Genomic DNA, 18211 nt, shown 5'->3' with positions numbered 1-18211 from the left:
ATGTAGTGGGTGCTATGTCTCTTTGCTATCATTTTATTATTATTACTTCCCTTGTACTATTTACACCCAGTAGAGCCACTTGCTCCTGTCCTTCCCCTGGGTTTCAGCCTAGGAATAGAGCATTCAATTAAGGAACAGAGAAATGCATCCTAAGCAAATAAAGGAAAGTTGCACATTTGCATTCCAGCGGGGAATTTCTTTAGATAATCATCACCTTAACATTTCTTGAGTCCTTCCTTCATGTCAGGCACTGCGCTAATAACCACTTTAGAAACTCAGAAGAACAAAGCAAATGGTGGGCACTTCTGTGGGGATATTTTGTGGTAACGAACCTATCCTGTCCCTCAAATTATCACCCAGGTTTCAGCCAACTTCTTTAATTGATGCAGCCTGTTGCCTGTTTCTTCTCTAATACAGTCCCACCCTGCCTCTTTGTTCCTGCTGCCGCCAAATTTAAAAAAAAAAATTTTACAGAATAGTAGTAGAGGTTAATTTGAATTTTAGAGTAATTATTTCTGGGGGGACCAGTGACCCTGCTAGCAAAGGAATTGTACGCATTGGTGAATGCCACACTGCCACAGCCACTCTTTGTTAAAAGAGAAGTAAATTCTCTCTCTGGAGAATTTGCCAGAATACTCTCAAATAGATGTGCATGATGACTGAAGTGGAGCTCCCGGCTCCCAGCAAATCTGTTTTTGTTGTCGCTGTTGCTGGGGCCGCTGGTGCTAACATCAAGGTGAGGTCACGGAGTTGGGATTGCAGCTAGGCAGAAGATCTAAAGAGTTGCCAGTCGGACTGCCAAGCTTACTTTGAACCTCTTTGCAAGGGCAAAAGGAAAACAGCAGGATTTTTAAAACTAGAATCTTTTCTCTCGAACCAGCTCGGTGTGCAACGGTCCCTTGTGCTGTCGTTTGTAATGCTCAGGTCCTTCAGGAGACTGGATCGAAGAGCTGACGGAGAAGCCCCAGCATGTGAGCGTCCATGTTTTGAGCTCAACCACTGCCTTGATGTCCTGGACGTCTTCCCAGGAGAACTACAACAGCACCATTGTGTCTGTGGTGTCACTCACCTGCCAGAAACAAAAGGAGAGCCAGAGGCTTGAAAAGCAGTACTGCACTCAGGTAAAGGAAAGCAAACATGGACGGACACACCCGTCCCACTAAAACGCATCTCCGCAGGGCAGTGCAAAGAGGCAGTTGCAAGAGGTAGTGCTGAGGTCTGTCCGGGAGGGCGTGTTATAAGCAGTGGTACCAAGGGTTCTTCAGTTCCACTGTCATCTTCCTTTCCCTTCATAGGAGGGCCCTGTTCCTTTTACTTTCACCCTTTATTCAAGAGAATCTGCTGAGCACCCATCATGTGCCAGGTACTAGGATAGATGTTGGAAATCTAGGTAAGTTTTAAACATCCTGCTCTTGCAGAGCCCATAAGCCAGTGAGAACAATGAATAAGTGAACATAGAATTCCTGCACCATATAGAATAAGGCTTAGGCTAAAAATAAATGAAGAGAGGCCAGATGAGTTCACAGGAAGAAGCCTCAGAACATGAGAAACATGATCGGGTGGGTTGGGGGGCTGGAGGTGGGGTGAGGGTATTTGGAAATTGTTCAGAAAAACATCCCAGAGGAGAAGACAACCAAGAGAGGGTTTTGGGATTTTTGTTTGTTTGTTTGACTATAAAAGTAATATGTGCTCGATGAGAAAACAATGCAAAAATTAAAGACATATAAAGTAAAAAAAAAAAAAAAAAACCACCTCCCTTACCAATTGTAACTGAGAAGAGGGAGAGATGGTGTGCACAACAGCGGTCCACTGAGTGGCTAACAGAATGAATGCACACACTGAACACCCAAGCCCCAGTGAAACTGCAATATTTGCTGGGAGTGAACCTGGCTCTCAGGTGCCCTAAGAACCTGGGGCTCAGTCCTATTTTCTTAAAATCTGGTTTTATTTTTTTTTTTATGAGGTTAAATTTGGTGAGTTTTGGTGTTTCACAAACACATTTTCTTCCCTAAAGGCAACAAAAAACATTATTGATTCATGGGGAGTACATTGGGAATGTAATACTCAGAAAAGATGTTTGCTATGTGAAAGCTATTTGAGATTTTCCATTCCTCCCAGCAAAATTAGGCATTTAATGAAATTCAAACAATGAGAAATTTTATGTTGGCAAGATGAATTCAGGAATTGTAGCCTTTGGAGCACTACAAAGCCATAGAATGCTGAGATAAGCCCTTACTTGAGAATGAGGCTGCCCGTTGACTGGAATTAAATTAAGGAATAGATATGCTAAACTGATTAACCAGTAATCACAGCTCATTGTGCAGCTTATTAGCGTCCTTCCCTGAGCATATCCAAGATGACTGACACTTTACGTTGATAGAAAAATGTGTTTCCCTACAGACCATGACTTAGAATTCAGCTGCTGCGGAGTGCATTTCTTCCTTGCTCTACCTCATATACAAATTACGCAACTTTCACATAAGAAACCCACAGCTAAAGGTACAGAGAGATATGGTAAATGATAAATGAGCCAGAAAGGGCTGGTCCAAGTGCACCTTGAGAATGCTTTCTCGAAATACAAATAAGAAAACAGGATATGAAATATCCTGGTAAGGGTTATGGGCAAGAAGACTGATATTTAAAGTGGACTTCAGGAACCACACCACATGCTAGGCATAATCTTAGTCACCACAAGCATTTTTTGTGGAAATAAGACCATTTCAGACTCAAAGGAACTTTCGCTATCATCTTGTTCATCCCTATTATTTAAGAGTATATTATATATTTCTTCCAGTGATGCCCTCTTGTACATCTTTCCTCTTATTTCTTTAGCTGGGGAAGAATAGACTTGGTGCCTAATTGGAGAGACATTGGGCTCAACTGGGTTCTTAGTAATGAAGGATTAAGCCAGTAAGGAAAATATTAGAATGCTAAGATGAGTAGAAATTGAGGGAGGAAGTATGGAATGATCTTGCAGAAAATAAAACATATACTATTTAGTAAGCAGAATGCAGGAGCATTTTTTCTTTCTACCTTCAACACACCCCCACAGAGGCCCAGGATAAATAAAAAGGCCTGGAGGGATGGAAGTGTAAGTACAGGTTCACTGCTCAGCAAATATTCATAAATTAGGGCGGTAGAAATCAGTGCTTATAATTTGTTACCAAGGCAAGTAATTTGCAATACCATTGTCCTCTTGTCATTTTTTTAAATAATGTGATGTATATGCACAGAGCAGCTTCTTATTTCAAAAAGTATAATTTCCTAGGATGAATTTATTATAATGACATATTTAAGTTGCTATGATTTCAGGTAGTCATTTGAATAATTAGAATCAACTATTGCCTAAAATATTATCAAACTAAAGGAACTTTAATATCACTTTGAAAATCTATACATTTTATATCCTGTGTTATTCTAATAATTCTAAATAGGCAAAATGAGTGATCAGTAAGCTAGGTCAGCAGTGGTGGGTATGGTAGGAATGTCTACAATGTGTTGTTAATTTTAAAAGAAAAGTTTGGGGCAATGTTGATAATATAACACATACGTGGTTCAATAGCATATTATTTATGTATATGTGTTAGAGGAAGGTCTTTAAGAAAGCCTACCAAAATGTCCGGATTTGTGGGAGGAGAACAGAAAGACTCCCGATTTACTTCATTTGTTCTTTTATTGGGTGAACAATCTTTACAATATAGTTTTATCACTTAAAATGTATTTTTAAGAAATAAAACAGCACTGCATATGTGCATAACATACATGTTCTTATTCATAATTTGACTCTTTAGGAAATTCCCTCGGATGAAGACATCTAGTTGACTAACTTTGTCTATTTGGCTTCCAGGAGAATTGAAAATCTAAAACATGGGCAAAAAGTCCTGATGTGAAAGAGTGTAAAATAGGAAGGGTAGAAATGTTAACTTATAAATTCAATCTAATCTTATTTTGGTCAAGCCAATGGAAAATGAATTTTGGCATGCTACTCCTTCCACTTATGTGTAGAGCAATTTGTGCCAATTCAAATTATAAGATTCATACTGTGTATAATCAGTTTATGATATTGGAAAGTTTTAAAATTCATAAATTCGTGTCCTATCGCCAGGGCTATGTTTATCCTTAACATTTTCATGAAACCATCAAAAAAACTTACAGCATAGGTAAGCTGTCAATAATATTGTTTGCCATTGATTTCTGTTCCTTCCTGTAGCAATTCTACAATTGTATGTACCCCAGGGGCCAAAAAGTTGATATAAGTAATGAGTTATTATTTATTGATACTCTGGCTTAAACATTCTCACAGCTCTGTGGGGTAGATAATATTACTACCTATATATTAACAATTAAGAAAACAAGGTAAGAGTTTTAAATAAGTTATAAATATTTAATAAATCCCCATGCTTATAAAGAGTAGAGGCAGGTCTTGATTCCAGGCCATCTGAATAGAGAACCTACGTTCTTTCCACTAAGCAAGACTGTCTTAACTGTTAGAGACACTAGAGTTTGAAGCAGCACATTTCTTAACCTGTTGGTTGAATCATCAATCCTTTTGAGTGCCAACATTCAACTTTAAGAAATACATTTTATTCATTTGTGTGCTCTCACTATTTTTCTCTATATGGTTTTTGTTACATAACCAAATGTTGAGTTAAAAAAAAAAAAAAGAACAGTAAAGAAGAGCTTTTCTAAATGAGAAATGTTCTCTACCACAATTTTATGGGGTTACAATAGCCTTGCAAAGTGCTTACCACTATATTTCAATGCTTAGCCCAGTGACCCCCCTCAATAGTGTAGATTAGTGTAGATTAGCACAACACTATGCTTCTAGTCCCAACACTGCAACTAAATATGTGACCTTGGCCATTCTCTGGCTTTTTCTATCTATTAAATGAGAGATTTAGACTAGATCATCTCTGAGGTTGTTTTCATTTATATAATTAGATATTATATGCTCTAAGTGATGAGAGACTGAAGACATTTCTGCACTGATCTTTGTATGTAATCAGCTGACACTACAATTTAGGATGTCAGGCTATCCTCGTGGTGTTGCTGATTTGATTATGGGTAAGAGGCTGATGTGTCTCTAGTGTGCACAGTTACAGTTGACGTTGATGGCATAAAGCAGTTAACAGGGCTTAGAATAGCCATAGCATTTGAATGTTCTGGGTTCCCTTCAGTCTTCACATAAACTATAAATCATCCTAATTGTGAAATCTGACCTTCCTCAGCATGAGTAAAGACTTCTGGATTTCAAAGTCATCAGTGATTCCAAAAAGAGTCCCTGAATACTGTTTCAGCCTCTTTGTCACATTATAAAAGCCCGGGTCTAAATAAATCTCATTGCATGTTTGGTTTAAAGGTGAACTCAACCAAACCTATTATTGAAAATCTGGTTCCTGGTGCCCAGTATCAGGTTGTGATGTACCTAAGGAAAGGCCCTTTGATTGGACCACCTTCAGATCCTGTGACATTTGCCATTGGTAAGTTGCTAGCCACAAGACTAATGACTTCTTTATCAGAGGACTGGTTGGAGAGATGTGATGTACAAGCTCAAATCATTATCATCGTACATGGAAGGCCCAGGCTAGTCCACCCAATAGTCCACCTTTAGAGTAACAAATAACTAGAATTGTATACTTGGGAGACATCCTTAGCATTTACAACTTGGGGGAAAAATCAGAGACAAATATTATTTACTTAGTTTTCAATGGCTGTGTCAGCAGAGGGAAGCTGGGCACGGTGGCACATGCCTGTGGTCCCAGCTACTCGGGAGGCTGAGGTGGGAGGCTTGCTTGAGAGCCTGGGAGTTCAAATCCAGCCCGGGCAACATAGTGAGATCCTGTCTTTAAAAAAGAAAGAAAAAAATTCGTATCAGAAGAGTGAAACTCCTGGCTATTAAGTAGAAGTTTGAGGCCGTTACTGAGATAGTAACCATTCTTTTTGGCTTTCTTTTTCATCCCCCACCCCGATGCTTTTCAGTTCCCACCGGAATAAAGGATTTGATGCTCTATCCCTTGGGTCCTACAGCAGTGGTTCTGAGCTGGACCAGACCTTACTTAGGAGTGTTTAGAAAATACGTGGTTGAGATGTTTTATTTCAACCCCGCAACAATGACATCAGAGTGGACAACCTACTATGAAATCGCAGCGACGGTCTCCTTGACTGCATCTGTGGTAATCTCCCCTTAAACAGCTGCCACACGTTCCTATGGGAACAGACCTGCCTTTATGCACCAAATGTGTCAGAAAAAGTTATCTGTAAAGCAGATCATTTTGCAAACACACATAGGTATTCCCCCTTCAAGGTGTTTTTTTAGCTGGATTTGATTTTAGGTTTTGGGGTTCTGTTTTTGTTTTTGAGAGAGGTGCATGATGTTAGCTTTCACCTCTAAATGAATTTATTGGCTAATCACCATTTTTTCCTAATGAATTTGCCTAAAGCAGGATAGAGTGCTTATTGTTTCTCTCTGTACTTGAGGAGGAAAACACAAGAGATTTCATTAGGCATTCAGTGGTTAATTGGCATTGCCCAACTCTAATGATGACTCTTCTTGGCACTACAAATCAGTTAAATATCCCTAATGTCAGCCTATTAGAGGATGATGTTCAAGAGAACAGGTAACAATTGCTTTTTCTGAGATTGGAATAATTTTTAGAAGTATAGGTCCCTATGGGTTATGCATGAAGTACACAATTGCTCTCTACCCCGTTGACAACCCAAAGGACTCCTGTTCATGGACTTCTGGTCTACACTGGAAAAACACAGAGTTTGAGAGATCTCTTGTCTTAAAAATAGGGGACTATGTGTGTACAATCACTTACAAATAATTACTATTTCATTTGTGCAATATTACATAGGAAATTGTGATGTGAAACCAAAATTGGAAATATTTGACTCTATATCTTTGAATCACATTTTGAAAACTATATTTTTAAATTAAATATTTTTGTATTTCATTTTATTTATGCACCACCTCATTCCAAAAAGAATTTTTTTTTTTAATCATGGAAAACTTTGGAAATACGAAAAGGCACAAAAACGAAAAATAAAAATTATTTAGTTCTTTTCATGACCTTCTGAAAGTAACTCTACTCCAAAAATATTATTTTCCCCCTTAGTCGTTTGTCTCCTTGCTTGTTTTCCTCATGCAGAGAATAGCTAATCTGTTGCCAGCATGGTACTACAACTTCCGGGTTACCATGGTGACATGGGGAGATCCAGAATTGAGCTGTTGTGACAGCTCAACCATCAGCTTCATAACAGGTGAGTGGTGTGTGGGAAACAATTCCATGAGGAAAGGACATTATTTTGAAGAGGTACAGAGGGGCCAAAATTCCAGAAAGTGCCAAACATTTCACCCAATGCTGATGAAGCATCAATTTCATGGAAGATAATATGCTCGATTTCGATCATTCGTTATTCGTTTAGTGGATAATCTTTAAAAATTAAAATATCATCTTTATTACTCTGAGTTACTGCCCTTGACTTACTTTTGTTCTGAATCACTGCCCTTGACTTATGTTCTCCCCAGTTGCGATTGATTAGCGATGTAGCTGGCAGAGCCTCCAGCTTCACCCTGCACACGCAATTGATTTACCCATTCGATGGTTGTATTTGTTGGAGTGCCTCCATTTCCTTATTAATTAGGCCATTTTTAAAGTCACAGGCTGACTGTGGTAGAGTTCATTGCACAGGTTAAAAACAGGCTTTGTCTTTGGATATCGACCACACAAAAAAATAAAAATAAACAGGCTTTGGAGACGGGCAGACCTGGATTTGAATCATGACTGCCGCATACCCCATGCAACCTTGAGCATGTAAACTTTTCTAAGCCTCAGGGTTTTTATGTGTAAAATGGGGATAACGGTATCAACTCTCTGTTATTATTATCCATCACTACTTCACTGTTAAATAAGCTGCTTTGTAAAATACGTGGCACAAAATTTAAGCACTTAAAAAACTCTTTAGTCTTAAATCCTCAAGAACCTTAAATTACGTAGCTGCATCATCACTAGTCAGAGAGAGCAATGCAAAAGAGAAATTCATCAAAGAAACACTAACCCTTGTTGCTTTAACTATGATTTTTTTTAAGAACTGTTCACTGGACTACAAAGCTGTAGTGTCAGAGTTGTACTGGGAAAGCAGAGGAGGAAAATATTACTTAGATCAAGAATAGTTCTGGCAAAATGGTTCCCTCGGTGGACATCTAGTTTTATTGTGTTGAAACTTATCAATGAAAAAAAAAATGGAAAGAAATCAATTAAATGTGAATTCTTAGACAATTAACTTACATAGTATGTCATTGTTCTTTACTAATGGTTCCAGATGTTAATGGTAATATTAGAGTAGAAAAGTGAAAGAATACCAAAAAAAGGAGAAAATATCAAATATTTGACATGCACTGTGTTAGGCTCTTGACTATATTAAAAGTCACATATTTAATTATAATTAAACTTAACTGTATCAATAATTCTTACAGTTTAACTTTATTGACATTAACTTTCTGAGAACAATCTTTCCTTCTCAGACAGGACAGCTGTCTGGAAAAAGCCAAGACTTAGCATCTCTACCTGGAGATATGCTCATTTCTTGCTGTAGAACATTGAGCAAGTTATCTTAATGGTTCTGAGGCTTCTATTTTCTCACTGGTAGAATCCTCCAAATTATTACCTGGAAGATGATTAATAGAGCAAAACTTAATATATTAGAATATCACCTTCATCAAGTCTTTGCAGTGTCTCATAAGGTAGACATCAGAAACGAAATACTAATAGGATTTGGTGTTCTGATCAAGGGGTTTAAGTTGTGCTTTTCAAGATGGGAAACTGACTGGGGCTGGTCAAAGTTTATAACAGTTAGGTGAACATAGCAAGTCTGGATAAATTGTGGTTAATCAGCAAGCTGTATGCCTGGAGCGGTCTATTACTCCAATAAACAAATCTTTGGAAATTTATCTTTTCCCGAAACAACTAAGTGATGCAGATACAACCATTCACAGTCTCATCTGAGCATATTGACACAGGTGATCTCAATTCTCACATCTATAAAATGGGAATAATAATAATAAATACCTCAAAGGATAATGTGAGAATTAAATTATACAGTATAAATCATTATTAAAATATGTATGATAGATGATTATAATTTTTATACTTATTTTTAAAACCAGTTGAAATTCTTGTAGGGTTTTCTCATTTTTTGCCTTTGTTTCCTTATTTCAAATAAGGATATTATTTAAAACAAATAAAGATCTCATGCTTTACTTTCCTATGCTTTGAGTTTTAATTTAAATTGCCAAATTGTGTGATATAAAAGGAAATAAGAACAAAATATTTTAATTAAGTGTAATTCATTAGGAACTCAAATTTATTATCCTTGTTAGGCAACTTCATCTGCAAGTTCATAGTAATTATGCTAGGAAGCCAAATATTTATTAATAAATAAATAGTGACATCTTGTGGTCTTCCAGCAATATGCTAGATTTTAAAACAACAACATGGAGTATAAAAATCTGAAGACCTAGTACCTGTAAGAGGAAAATATAAACTTCTTGGTTTGCAATTTTAAAAATGTTTCTTGTCCTCACTAAAATTAGAACATGAGAAAATATTCTTTGAATATATATTAGTATTTGCATATGATGAAGTATGTTGAAATATATTAAAAGATTATACAAAAGCTGAGGTTTTTCTTAAGTAGAATATTCTGAAATATAATATAGATTTGTGTTACTTATTATAGGAATTGTTGATATTGCAGGATTTTATTCTTAAACATACTGGAAATGCTACTCCTTTTTCACATGAAACATAAATGTGTTTTTTACTTTATATATAATAAATTCTTCAGTGAATAATTGCTTTTGAAAGCATAGCTAGTTATGAATGTTTGTTATGAGTATTAGTATCATAACATCATAGCATAATTATTAAAGAAAATAATTCGTTATTGTTTATAGAAATTTCCAAATATTAATATTTTAGTTGATATTGTGCAGTGTCTCAGAATGGAACACTTTTTACTGTCTTTAAACCAACATACACATTGATTTTAAATTTGACTTTGTATTTGTTTTTTAAAATCTTCAGAATTATCAGTTACTTTAAAAAAATCATTAAAGTATGCTTTCAGAGCTCATGTATTATAAAGCCTATGATGAACTCTCCTCCCTAGTTAGCCAAATTTTAAAAATTTAAATGTGTAAGATTATAAAATAAAGTAACAAGCTCAGTATCGGAATTTATTAATAGCTTTATGACATGATTTTTAAAAAATCCCTTCCTTCTCTCCCTTACTAATTACTTCAGCAATATTTATTAAGAGCCTACTTTCTGCAAAGCACTGGGCTAGACACTGCCAATAATATCACCTTGTTATTTTATAGAAATAAAATTTGTCTTCTACTTATAATGCCATTATCTTCTATCCTTCTACCCTCCTATTCTACTGTTTTTTATTCCCATAAACATCTTCACTGCAAATAAATGAAATAGAATTACTTTTACAGGACCCCAGGTTTTCCAAACTACCTGGATAATAACTTCACCAATGCCTATTAATATTAATTTATTGATGTCATAAGTATACCCAAACAAGTGAACATTTTAGGAATCGTAACTGAAATTTGTGTAAAAGATCTTGATACCCTCAGCCACAGATGGGTCTGCCTGTCTTGTGTCTTAGATATACAAGGTGAGGCCCCCAAAAACAAATGTCCATCTTATATGACCAACCTTCACTCTATTACTGAGACATCCCAGAGTCCCTAGGACACTATGTGGTGTGACTTTTAATTCTCCAAGTTAACACTATATGGGATTTCATGCTCTATTAATAAGTACTTTACTTATTAGTCTATTATGCTAAATTGTGCCTCTTTCCTCCCTTGTAGCCCCAGTGGCTCCAGAAATCACTTCTGTGGAATATTTCAACAGTCTGTTATATATCAGTTGGACATATGGAGATGACACAACTGACCTGTCCCATTCTAGAATGCTACACTGGATGGTTGTTGCAGAAGGAAAGAAGAAAATTAAAAAGAGTGTATGTTTCTTTGAATCCCAATATTGGGCAAATATGCATATTTAGTTGCATGAACTATTGAAAATCATTAAGCAAGTGTTTATTGAGACATCAAACACATGCTTGTATGCCAGTTGGCACTGTTTTAGGCTCTGAAGATAAGACTGTGAACAAGAATTAAATTCTTATTTTCATAAAGCTTACCTTCTAATCTTTAACAGTGAGCTGGTAATACTTGTAACTATTGATTTCACTTACATTTAAAGTTATGATTTGAGCCTTTACTTTAAGATGCCAAACAATTGCAAGAAAACTACAATTAATATATTCCAATTTTTTTTCCATATATCACCAACACCTAAAGATTTGAGTATGTTGGGAATACTGATTTCTTTTCTCCTGGTTTATTAAGCTTTTGACATTGTGTTGATTAGGGTACAGACTAAACTGCTGTGATAAATACATAAATAAACAAAAAGAGAGTAGCTCAAACAAAATAGAGTTTATGTCTCTCTCATGATAGCACAGAACTAACAGAGCACTTTTGCTGTAAGGGGTCATCCAGGGATCCAGATTCTTTCTGCTTTGTTGCTCCTTCTGCCACTATGATTGTCCTCATCTGCACAGAGGAATCTTCATCATCATCACATCCATGCTTCAGCCTGCAGGAAGGTGATGAGCAGATGAAGGCTCAGCACTTGCAGGATGTGAACTGAACTATAAATTGCCCATGTGAATTCCACTTACAATCCAATGGTCCAAACTGAGTTGCATGGTCCTTTCTAGCTGTAGAGGAGGATGGGAAATATAGTCTTTAGGTAAAAAGACACATGTCTGTAGATATGGCTAGGTGACCTCTTAGCTTCTCCCAATGTACATCTGTGGCAAGCCAGCAATTGCCTTTTCTAAACTCTGCTACAAATATATGGGAAAATATCAGAGTAATACCCACTCCAAATGAGGGAACTAACTGCAAAATTGTTCTATCTGATGCATATTATATTAATATACTTTTAAGGTGACCTTGCATTTGGCTCATTTGAGGAATTTGTATAATTTTCTGAGGCTATAAAGTACCCATAATATAATAAATGGTACATTGCAGAATAGAACAGAGAAGGAATGTCTGCTAGAGCACTGTAGTTGTTTGGGGTGGTGTTGCGCTGATCGGCTCATGCACTAGAAGTTTAAACCCTTGATTTTGATGACCTTGCAGGTAACACGCAATGTCATGACCGCGATTCTCAGCTTGCCTCCAGGAGACATCTACAATCTCTCAGTAACTGCTTGTACTGAAAGAGGAAGTAATACCTCCATGCTCCGCCTTGTCAAGCTAGGTAAGAAGAGTGCACAGGTATGGGTGTGAAACGACCATGCCAGCAAAGATAGTGTTTGCGTCGTTAATTCAGCAAGAGCTCCTCAACTCAATGAAATCACAACAGAAAAACAGCGAATTATCATTTGGGGGTAGAAAGTAGACATTTATACTATCAAAAGTGTACGTTCAACTTAGTATAAGTTTCTGTAAATTGAATACATACTGTGTTGGGAAACAGGGTTGTTCATTATTCTTAGTGAAGTTAGAGAAACCCAGTAGTCTTAAGGATTTTGGAGATAGAAGAACCTTAGAAATTAGCTAATGCAGTGTTCACAGCTCTATCAGACAACTTTCCATTTTTATAAAATATTATCTAATGCCCTCTTTAATATCTTAAATAGAAATTCATAGATAAAATAACCCACATGTTGATTTTTTTAAAAGTCGATATAGTTTCCTAACTCTAATATAAAATCAAGGTAAAAGAAAATTAATCTATAATAAAATAATATGGATTCCCGATATATATATGTTCAAAACAACTATGCTAAAAGACATGATGAAGTTGCCTGATAACTGACATATAATTAAAATGAATGTTTGGGTTTACAAGAAATAAAAAGATCAGTAGTCCTTCATATAAGAAGTATAAAAATAAATGAAGGAATGAACAAGTTAATAATTAGTTAATTAACAACTGAGCAAGTGTAGGTACAGGTGGGCCCTAGAATAAAAACTAGTTAGAATAAGTAATAAGAAACTAGATGTATTCACATATAATGAGAAAAAGATGGAAATCACTTTAATTAAGGTAGAGATAACATACTGAGCGTTTTAAAATGGCAGTGTAGAAGCAAGCTGACTTTGTTTCGCCCCATAGAAAACCAAAAACCAAAATACAATGCTGATATTTTCACAAACAATAACCCAGAACTCGAATATCAGAATGAGAAATATTCCAGGGCCACAGAGAAGTGTAAAAACTCCAGGCAGATGGTAGGAGAATTGGGCTTCCACATTTGCAGTACCTCTTCCCCCATTCTGCTCAGGAATAAATACATGGAAATCTTCTCCCACCTGACAGTTTCTACACTGGAAAAAGTGAAATTGAGGTGGTCAACCAGCTTCCCTACCATCTTGGGTTTCCTGGCAGGAGACCTGTCTTTGCCTTAACCCTCAAGAAGCATCGTGACTGCCTGAGGGGAGAGATATCCCTGAGGACGGGCAGAGACAAAGAGGACGGAAGCAGGACTACCATCCCCAGCCCTGGAAACTCTTCTCTGTAACTCGGCCTAAGGAAACAGCAAATCAGAGAGCTGTTTATCACCATGCTGGAGGGGCTACGTTCCACAGGTCCTGTAGACACACACCCCCAGCCAATCTCCCCACACTGCCAGAAAACCCCTCTGGGACAGCCCCCATTTATTATATTATGTACTAGAGCAGAGGTTAACCTGGGCTCAAGGCACCACCTAGAGCTGAAAAGTAGGCAGCAACTTGGTGGTAAAGATTTGCTAAGCAAACATATGCAATAATAACCAAAGAAAGGGGGCCAGAGAAAATTGGAATAAGTAATCCTTCAATGCAAAGATATAGACATATACCCACAAGATACAACAGCCAACAGGGAACTATGACCTTCCCAAAAGGACAAAGCAAAAATCTAGTGACTGATCCCAACAAGACAGCAATTCGTGAGCTTTCTGACTGGAAATTCACAATCACAGTTTTATTGAAACTCAATGATTCAGAAATTTATCAGAGAAATTTAACGAAGGGATTGAAATAATAAAAAAAAAAAAAACAGACATTTTGGAATTGAGAAATACACATGCTGAACTGAAGAACCCATTAGGGAATCTAAACAGGAGAAGGGGCCAAGCAGGAGAAAGAATGAGTGAGCTCAAAGATTGGCTATTTAAAAATGCAGTCAGAGAGAACAAAGGAAATAAAGAACAAAAAGGAATAAAGACCACCTACAAAATAAAAAAACTCTCTCAAAAGTCCAAATCTAGGAATTATTGGTGTTCAATAGGGAGCTTAGCAAGAGCAAGGGTTAGAAAGCTTATTTAAAGGAAGCTTATTTAAGTAACAGGACACTTTCCAAAGCTTGAAAAAGATATAAATATCCAGGTACAGGAAGGTCTGAGAGTCAACCCAGATATGACTACCCCCCACTGCCCCAAAGCATAAAATAATCAAACTTTCGAAGGTCAAGGGCAAAAAGAGAATCCTAAAAGCAGCAAAAGAAAAGAAGCAAGCAACACACAAAGGAACATTTTTCTGGCAACAGATTTTTTTCAATAGAAACAGGTCAGAAGTGAGTGTAACTATATTTTCAAAGTGCTCAAAGAAAAAAACTGCCATCCAAGGATGTTGTATCCAGCAAAATTATCCTTAAGCTATGAAGGAGAGACAAAGTCTTTCCCAGACAAACAAAAGCTGGTAAAACTCACCACCATCAGATCTGTCTTACAGATAAAGAGATTTCTCTTACAGATAAAGAGAATTCTTCAATAGGGAGTTTAGCAAAAGCAAGGGGTAGAAAGCTTATTTAAAGAAAGTTTTGTACTAACATGCAAAAAGAAAACTTTTCAAGGTGTAAAACCCACTGACATACTTAAGTATGTGGACAAACCCAGAATGTTCTATCATTGTAATTGTGGGGTAAATCTACTCATAACTCTAGTATGAATCCCAAAAGACAAATCCATCAAAAACGATAACAGCTACAGCAACCTGTTAACACATATATAATTTAAAAATATGTAAATTAAGATAATTAAGTTAAAATATGGAGGAAAGGCATTAAAGTGTAGAACTTTGCATTTGTCTTTTTTGGCCTTTGTTTCTATTCTTTTATTTGTGATCTAAGTTATCATCTCTTTAAAATAACTTGTTATATCTATAAGATGTTTTTTGAAAGCCTCATGGTAACCACAGCACAAAAACCTATAACAGATTCACTAAAAATTAAAAGCAACAAATTAAAACATACTTCCAGAGAAAATCACTAAACCACAAAGGAAGACTGTAAGAAAGGAAAAAAGGAAGAGTCTCACAATAATCAGAAAATAGGAAACAAATACATAAATCCATGGAAATTAAACTACATGCTCCTAAATGACCAAGGGGTCAGTGAAAAAATTAAGAAGAAAATTTAAAAATTTCTTGACGCAATGAAAATAGAAATACAACATATCAAAATCTATGGGATGCAGAAAAAGCAGTACTATGAGGGAAGTTTATAGCAATAAATTCCTATATCAGAACACTAGAAAGACTTCAAATAAACAACCTACTGATGCACCTCAAGGCAATAGAAAAGCAAGAACGAACCAAACCAAAAATTAGTAGAAGGAAAGCAATAATAAAGATCAGAGAAAAAAATAAATGAAATTGATACTAAAAAAAGTACAGAAGATCAACAAAATGAAGGTTGGTTTTTTGAAAAAAATAAGCAAAATTGACAAACCTATAGCCAGACTAAGAAAAAAAGAGAGAAGACCCAATAAATAAAATTAGAAACAAAAAAGAAGACAACTGAAACTGCAGAAATACAAAAAAATCACTACAGACAATAGTGATATATGAACAAATATATACCAACAAATTGAAAAACATAGAAGAAATAAATAATTCCTGGACACATGCAACCTACTAACACTGAACCATTAAGAAATTGAAAACCCCAACAAATCAATAGTGAGTAATAAAAACAAAGCTATAATAAAAAGTCTCCCAACAAAGAAAATCCCAGGGCCTAATGGCTTCTATGCTGAATTCTACCAAACATTTCAAGAAGAACAAATATCAATCTTATTCAAACTCTTCAAAAAAATCTGAAGAGGTGGGAATACTTCCAAACTCATTCTGTAGATAACATGCCAAGCAAAATAATAGGCTATGGATGAGGGGAAATAAGGAAAGTATGATATTCTTGCAAATGAACTACTACTTTTTATGTCGTATAGTGTCAAAATAATTCTTTTTATTATGACATACAACTGGGAAGTGACAATGTGTAACACAAAACACACCTTCTACATTCAGAAATCCACCATGTATTAAGGTATACATTTACTTTTTGATACCTAAAGGGACATTACCCTAAAATCAGTAGCAGGCAATGGTGGATGGATTGACAAAAAGTTACGTGGTAGACCTAGCTCTTGGGGCAGCATGAGTGAAAGAATAGCAACTCAAAACTAAATGGAAAATTTCAATATGTAATAACAAAAAATATTTTCCAAATACTTAATGCAATTTAGCAACATCACTGTTTCAGATATTTGTTAATATATAGTATGTGTTTGAGTCCATTGATAAGTCTCAAATCAACTCCATTTTACATATGTTTTATGTGCAGCTATAAGTAAAGACTGATGCAAGGGTGTTTTAATAGTAGCTTCAATACTGAGAGTAGCATTGTTGACAGTGATGTACTTTTAGAAAACACTTAGAAAATGTCAAACAAAACAAATCACAATCTTTCCTCAGTTTACCCAGTAATTCCATTTCTCCACTATTCAATCAATGCTTAGGACACTGAGTCTCTCTTTTTATTTTATTTATTTATTTATTATTGTGTGTTTGTGTGTGTATATATATATATATATATTTTTTTTTTTTTTGAGACAGAATCTCACTCTGTTGCCTGGGCTAGAGTGCCATGGCATCAGCCTAGCTCACAGCAACCTCAAACTCCTGGGCTCCAGCAATCCTCCTGCCTCAGCCTTCCGAATAGCTGGGACTCCACGCACATACCACCATGCTTGGCTAATTTTTTTCTAATTTAAGTCACCCAGCTAATTTTTTTTTTCTATTTTAGTAGAGACAGAGTCTCGCTCTTGCTCAGGCTGGTCTCAAACTCCTGATCTCAAGCAATCCTCCCACCTCGGCCTCCCAGAGTGCTAGGATTACAGGCATGAGCCACCATGCCCAGCCTAGGACACCGAATCTTGAATTTTTTTGTTTCATATTTGCCTGGCAAAAACTAACTTTTTGTGCTGAAACACTTTAAAATTATATAGGTGCTTGGAAATACGTGATGTATTGATTAGACACTATGAGTAGCAAAAGTAAATTATTGAGTAATTTTAATAGCATCTTAATTAGATTTAAATATCTCTCTTCATGACAACTTTCTTCTAAATTATTTTACTTAACTTCTTGAAAAAACTTCCAATATTAGTATGTGGTAAAGTACTTACAATTCATACTTATGGTAGATTTATTCTGGTATGACATTTGAATGTCACATGGATTGTGAGACACGGGGTAGTTTTTCATTTGGAATGATTTTGATCACCACAGGGCAGCCAGTGTTTCTAAGTCCTGCCCACAAAACAGCTAGCTCCCTCTATCGTGACTAATAAAAACATTCCTGCAAACTTTCAAACACCCTCAAGGGGGCGCTCCTGCTTCTATTGAGAATCAAGGGTAGACAGCGTCCAATCTTTCCTGCATTGAAGGCAATATTCTCTTCTTCACTAGTAGTCTATACTAGAATTCTAGAAAGGTGGAGGGCTCCAATTTCCAACTTTGTATTATCTTCCTATTAAGAAAAAAATTGGGGCTGGGCACGGTGGCTCACTCCAGTAATCCCAGCACTTTGGGAGACCAAGGCAGCCGCATTGCTTGAGCCCAGGAGTTCAAGACCAGCCTGGACACCATATGGAGACTCCATCTCTACAAATACTTTTTAAAAATTAGCTGGGTATGGTGGCAATGTGCCTGTAGTCCCAGCTCCTCAGGAGGCTGAGGCAGGAGGATGGCTTGAGCCCAGGAGTTTGAGGCTGTGCTGAGCTGAGATCACTCCATTGCACTCTATCTAGCCTGGGCAACAGAGCAAGACCCCAACTCTTAAAA

At 36.4% G+C, this 18211-nt stretch overlaps 1 protein-coding gene across 2 annotated transcripts in view; it reads left to right on the top strand.

Moving 5' to 3' along the window:
* The window catches only part of PTPRO (protein tyrosine phosphatase receptor type O), a 238974-nt gene that overhangs the window by 159301 nt on the left and 61462 nt on the right, over window positions 1-18211 (top strand). For both annotated transcript variants that reach the window (XM_020287617.2, XM_076007633.1), the window contains exons 7-12: window positions 925-1121; window positions 5360-5480; window positions 5980-6173; window positions 7152-7263; window positions 10892-11043; window positions 12239-12359. In XM_020287617.2, coding sequence (XP_020143206.2) covers window positions 925-1121; window positions 5360-5480; window positions 5980-6173; window positions 7152-7263; window positions 10892-11043; window positions 12239-12359 — 897 coding nt within the window. The remainder of the gene's footprint in view (window positions 1-924; window positions 1122-5359; window positions 5481-5979; window positions 6174-7151; window positions 7264-10891; window positions 11044-12238; window positions 12360-18211) is intronic.

Source organism: Microcebus murinus, chromosome 10 (genome assembly GCF_040939455.1).
Source record: "Microcebus murinus isolate Inina chromosome 10, M.murinus_Inina_mat1.0, whole genome shotgun sequence".
In the NCBI taxonomy this organism is placed as follows: domain Eukaryota; kingdom Metazoa; phylum Chordata; class Mammalia; order Primates; family Cheirogaleidae; genus Microcebus; species Microcebus murinus.
This window is presented reverse-complemented; position numbering and strand designations above follow the sequence as displayed.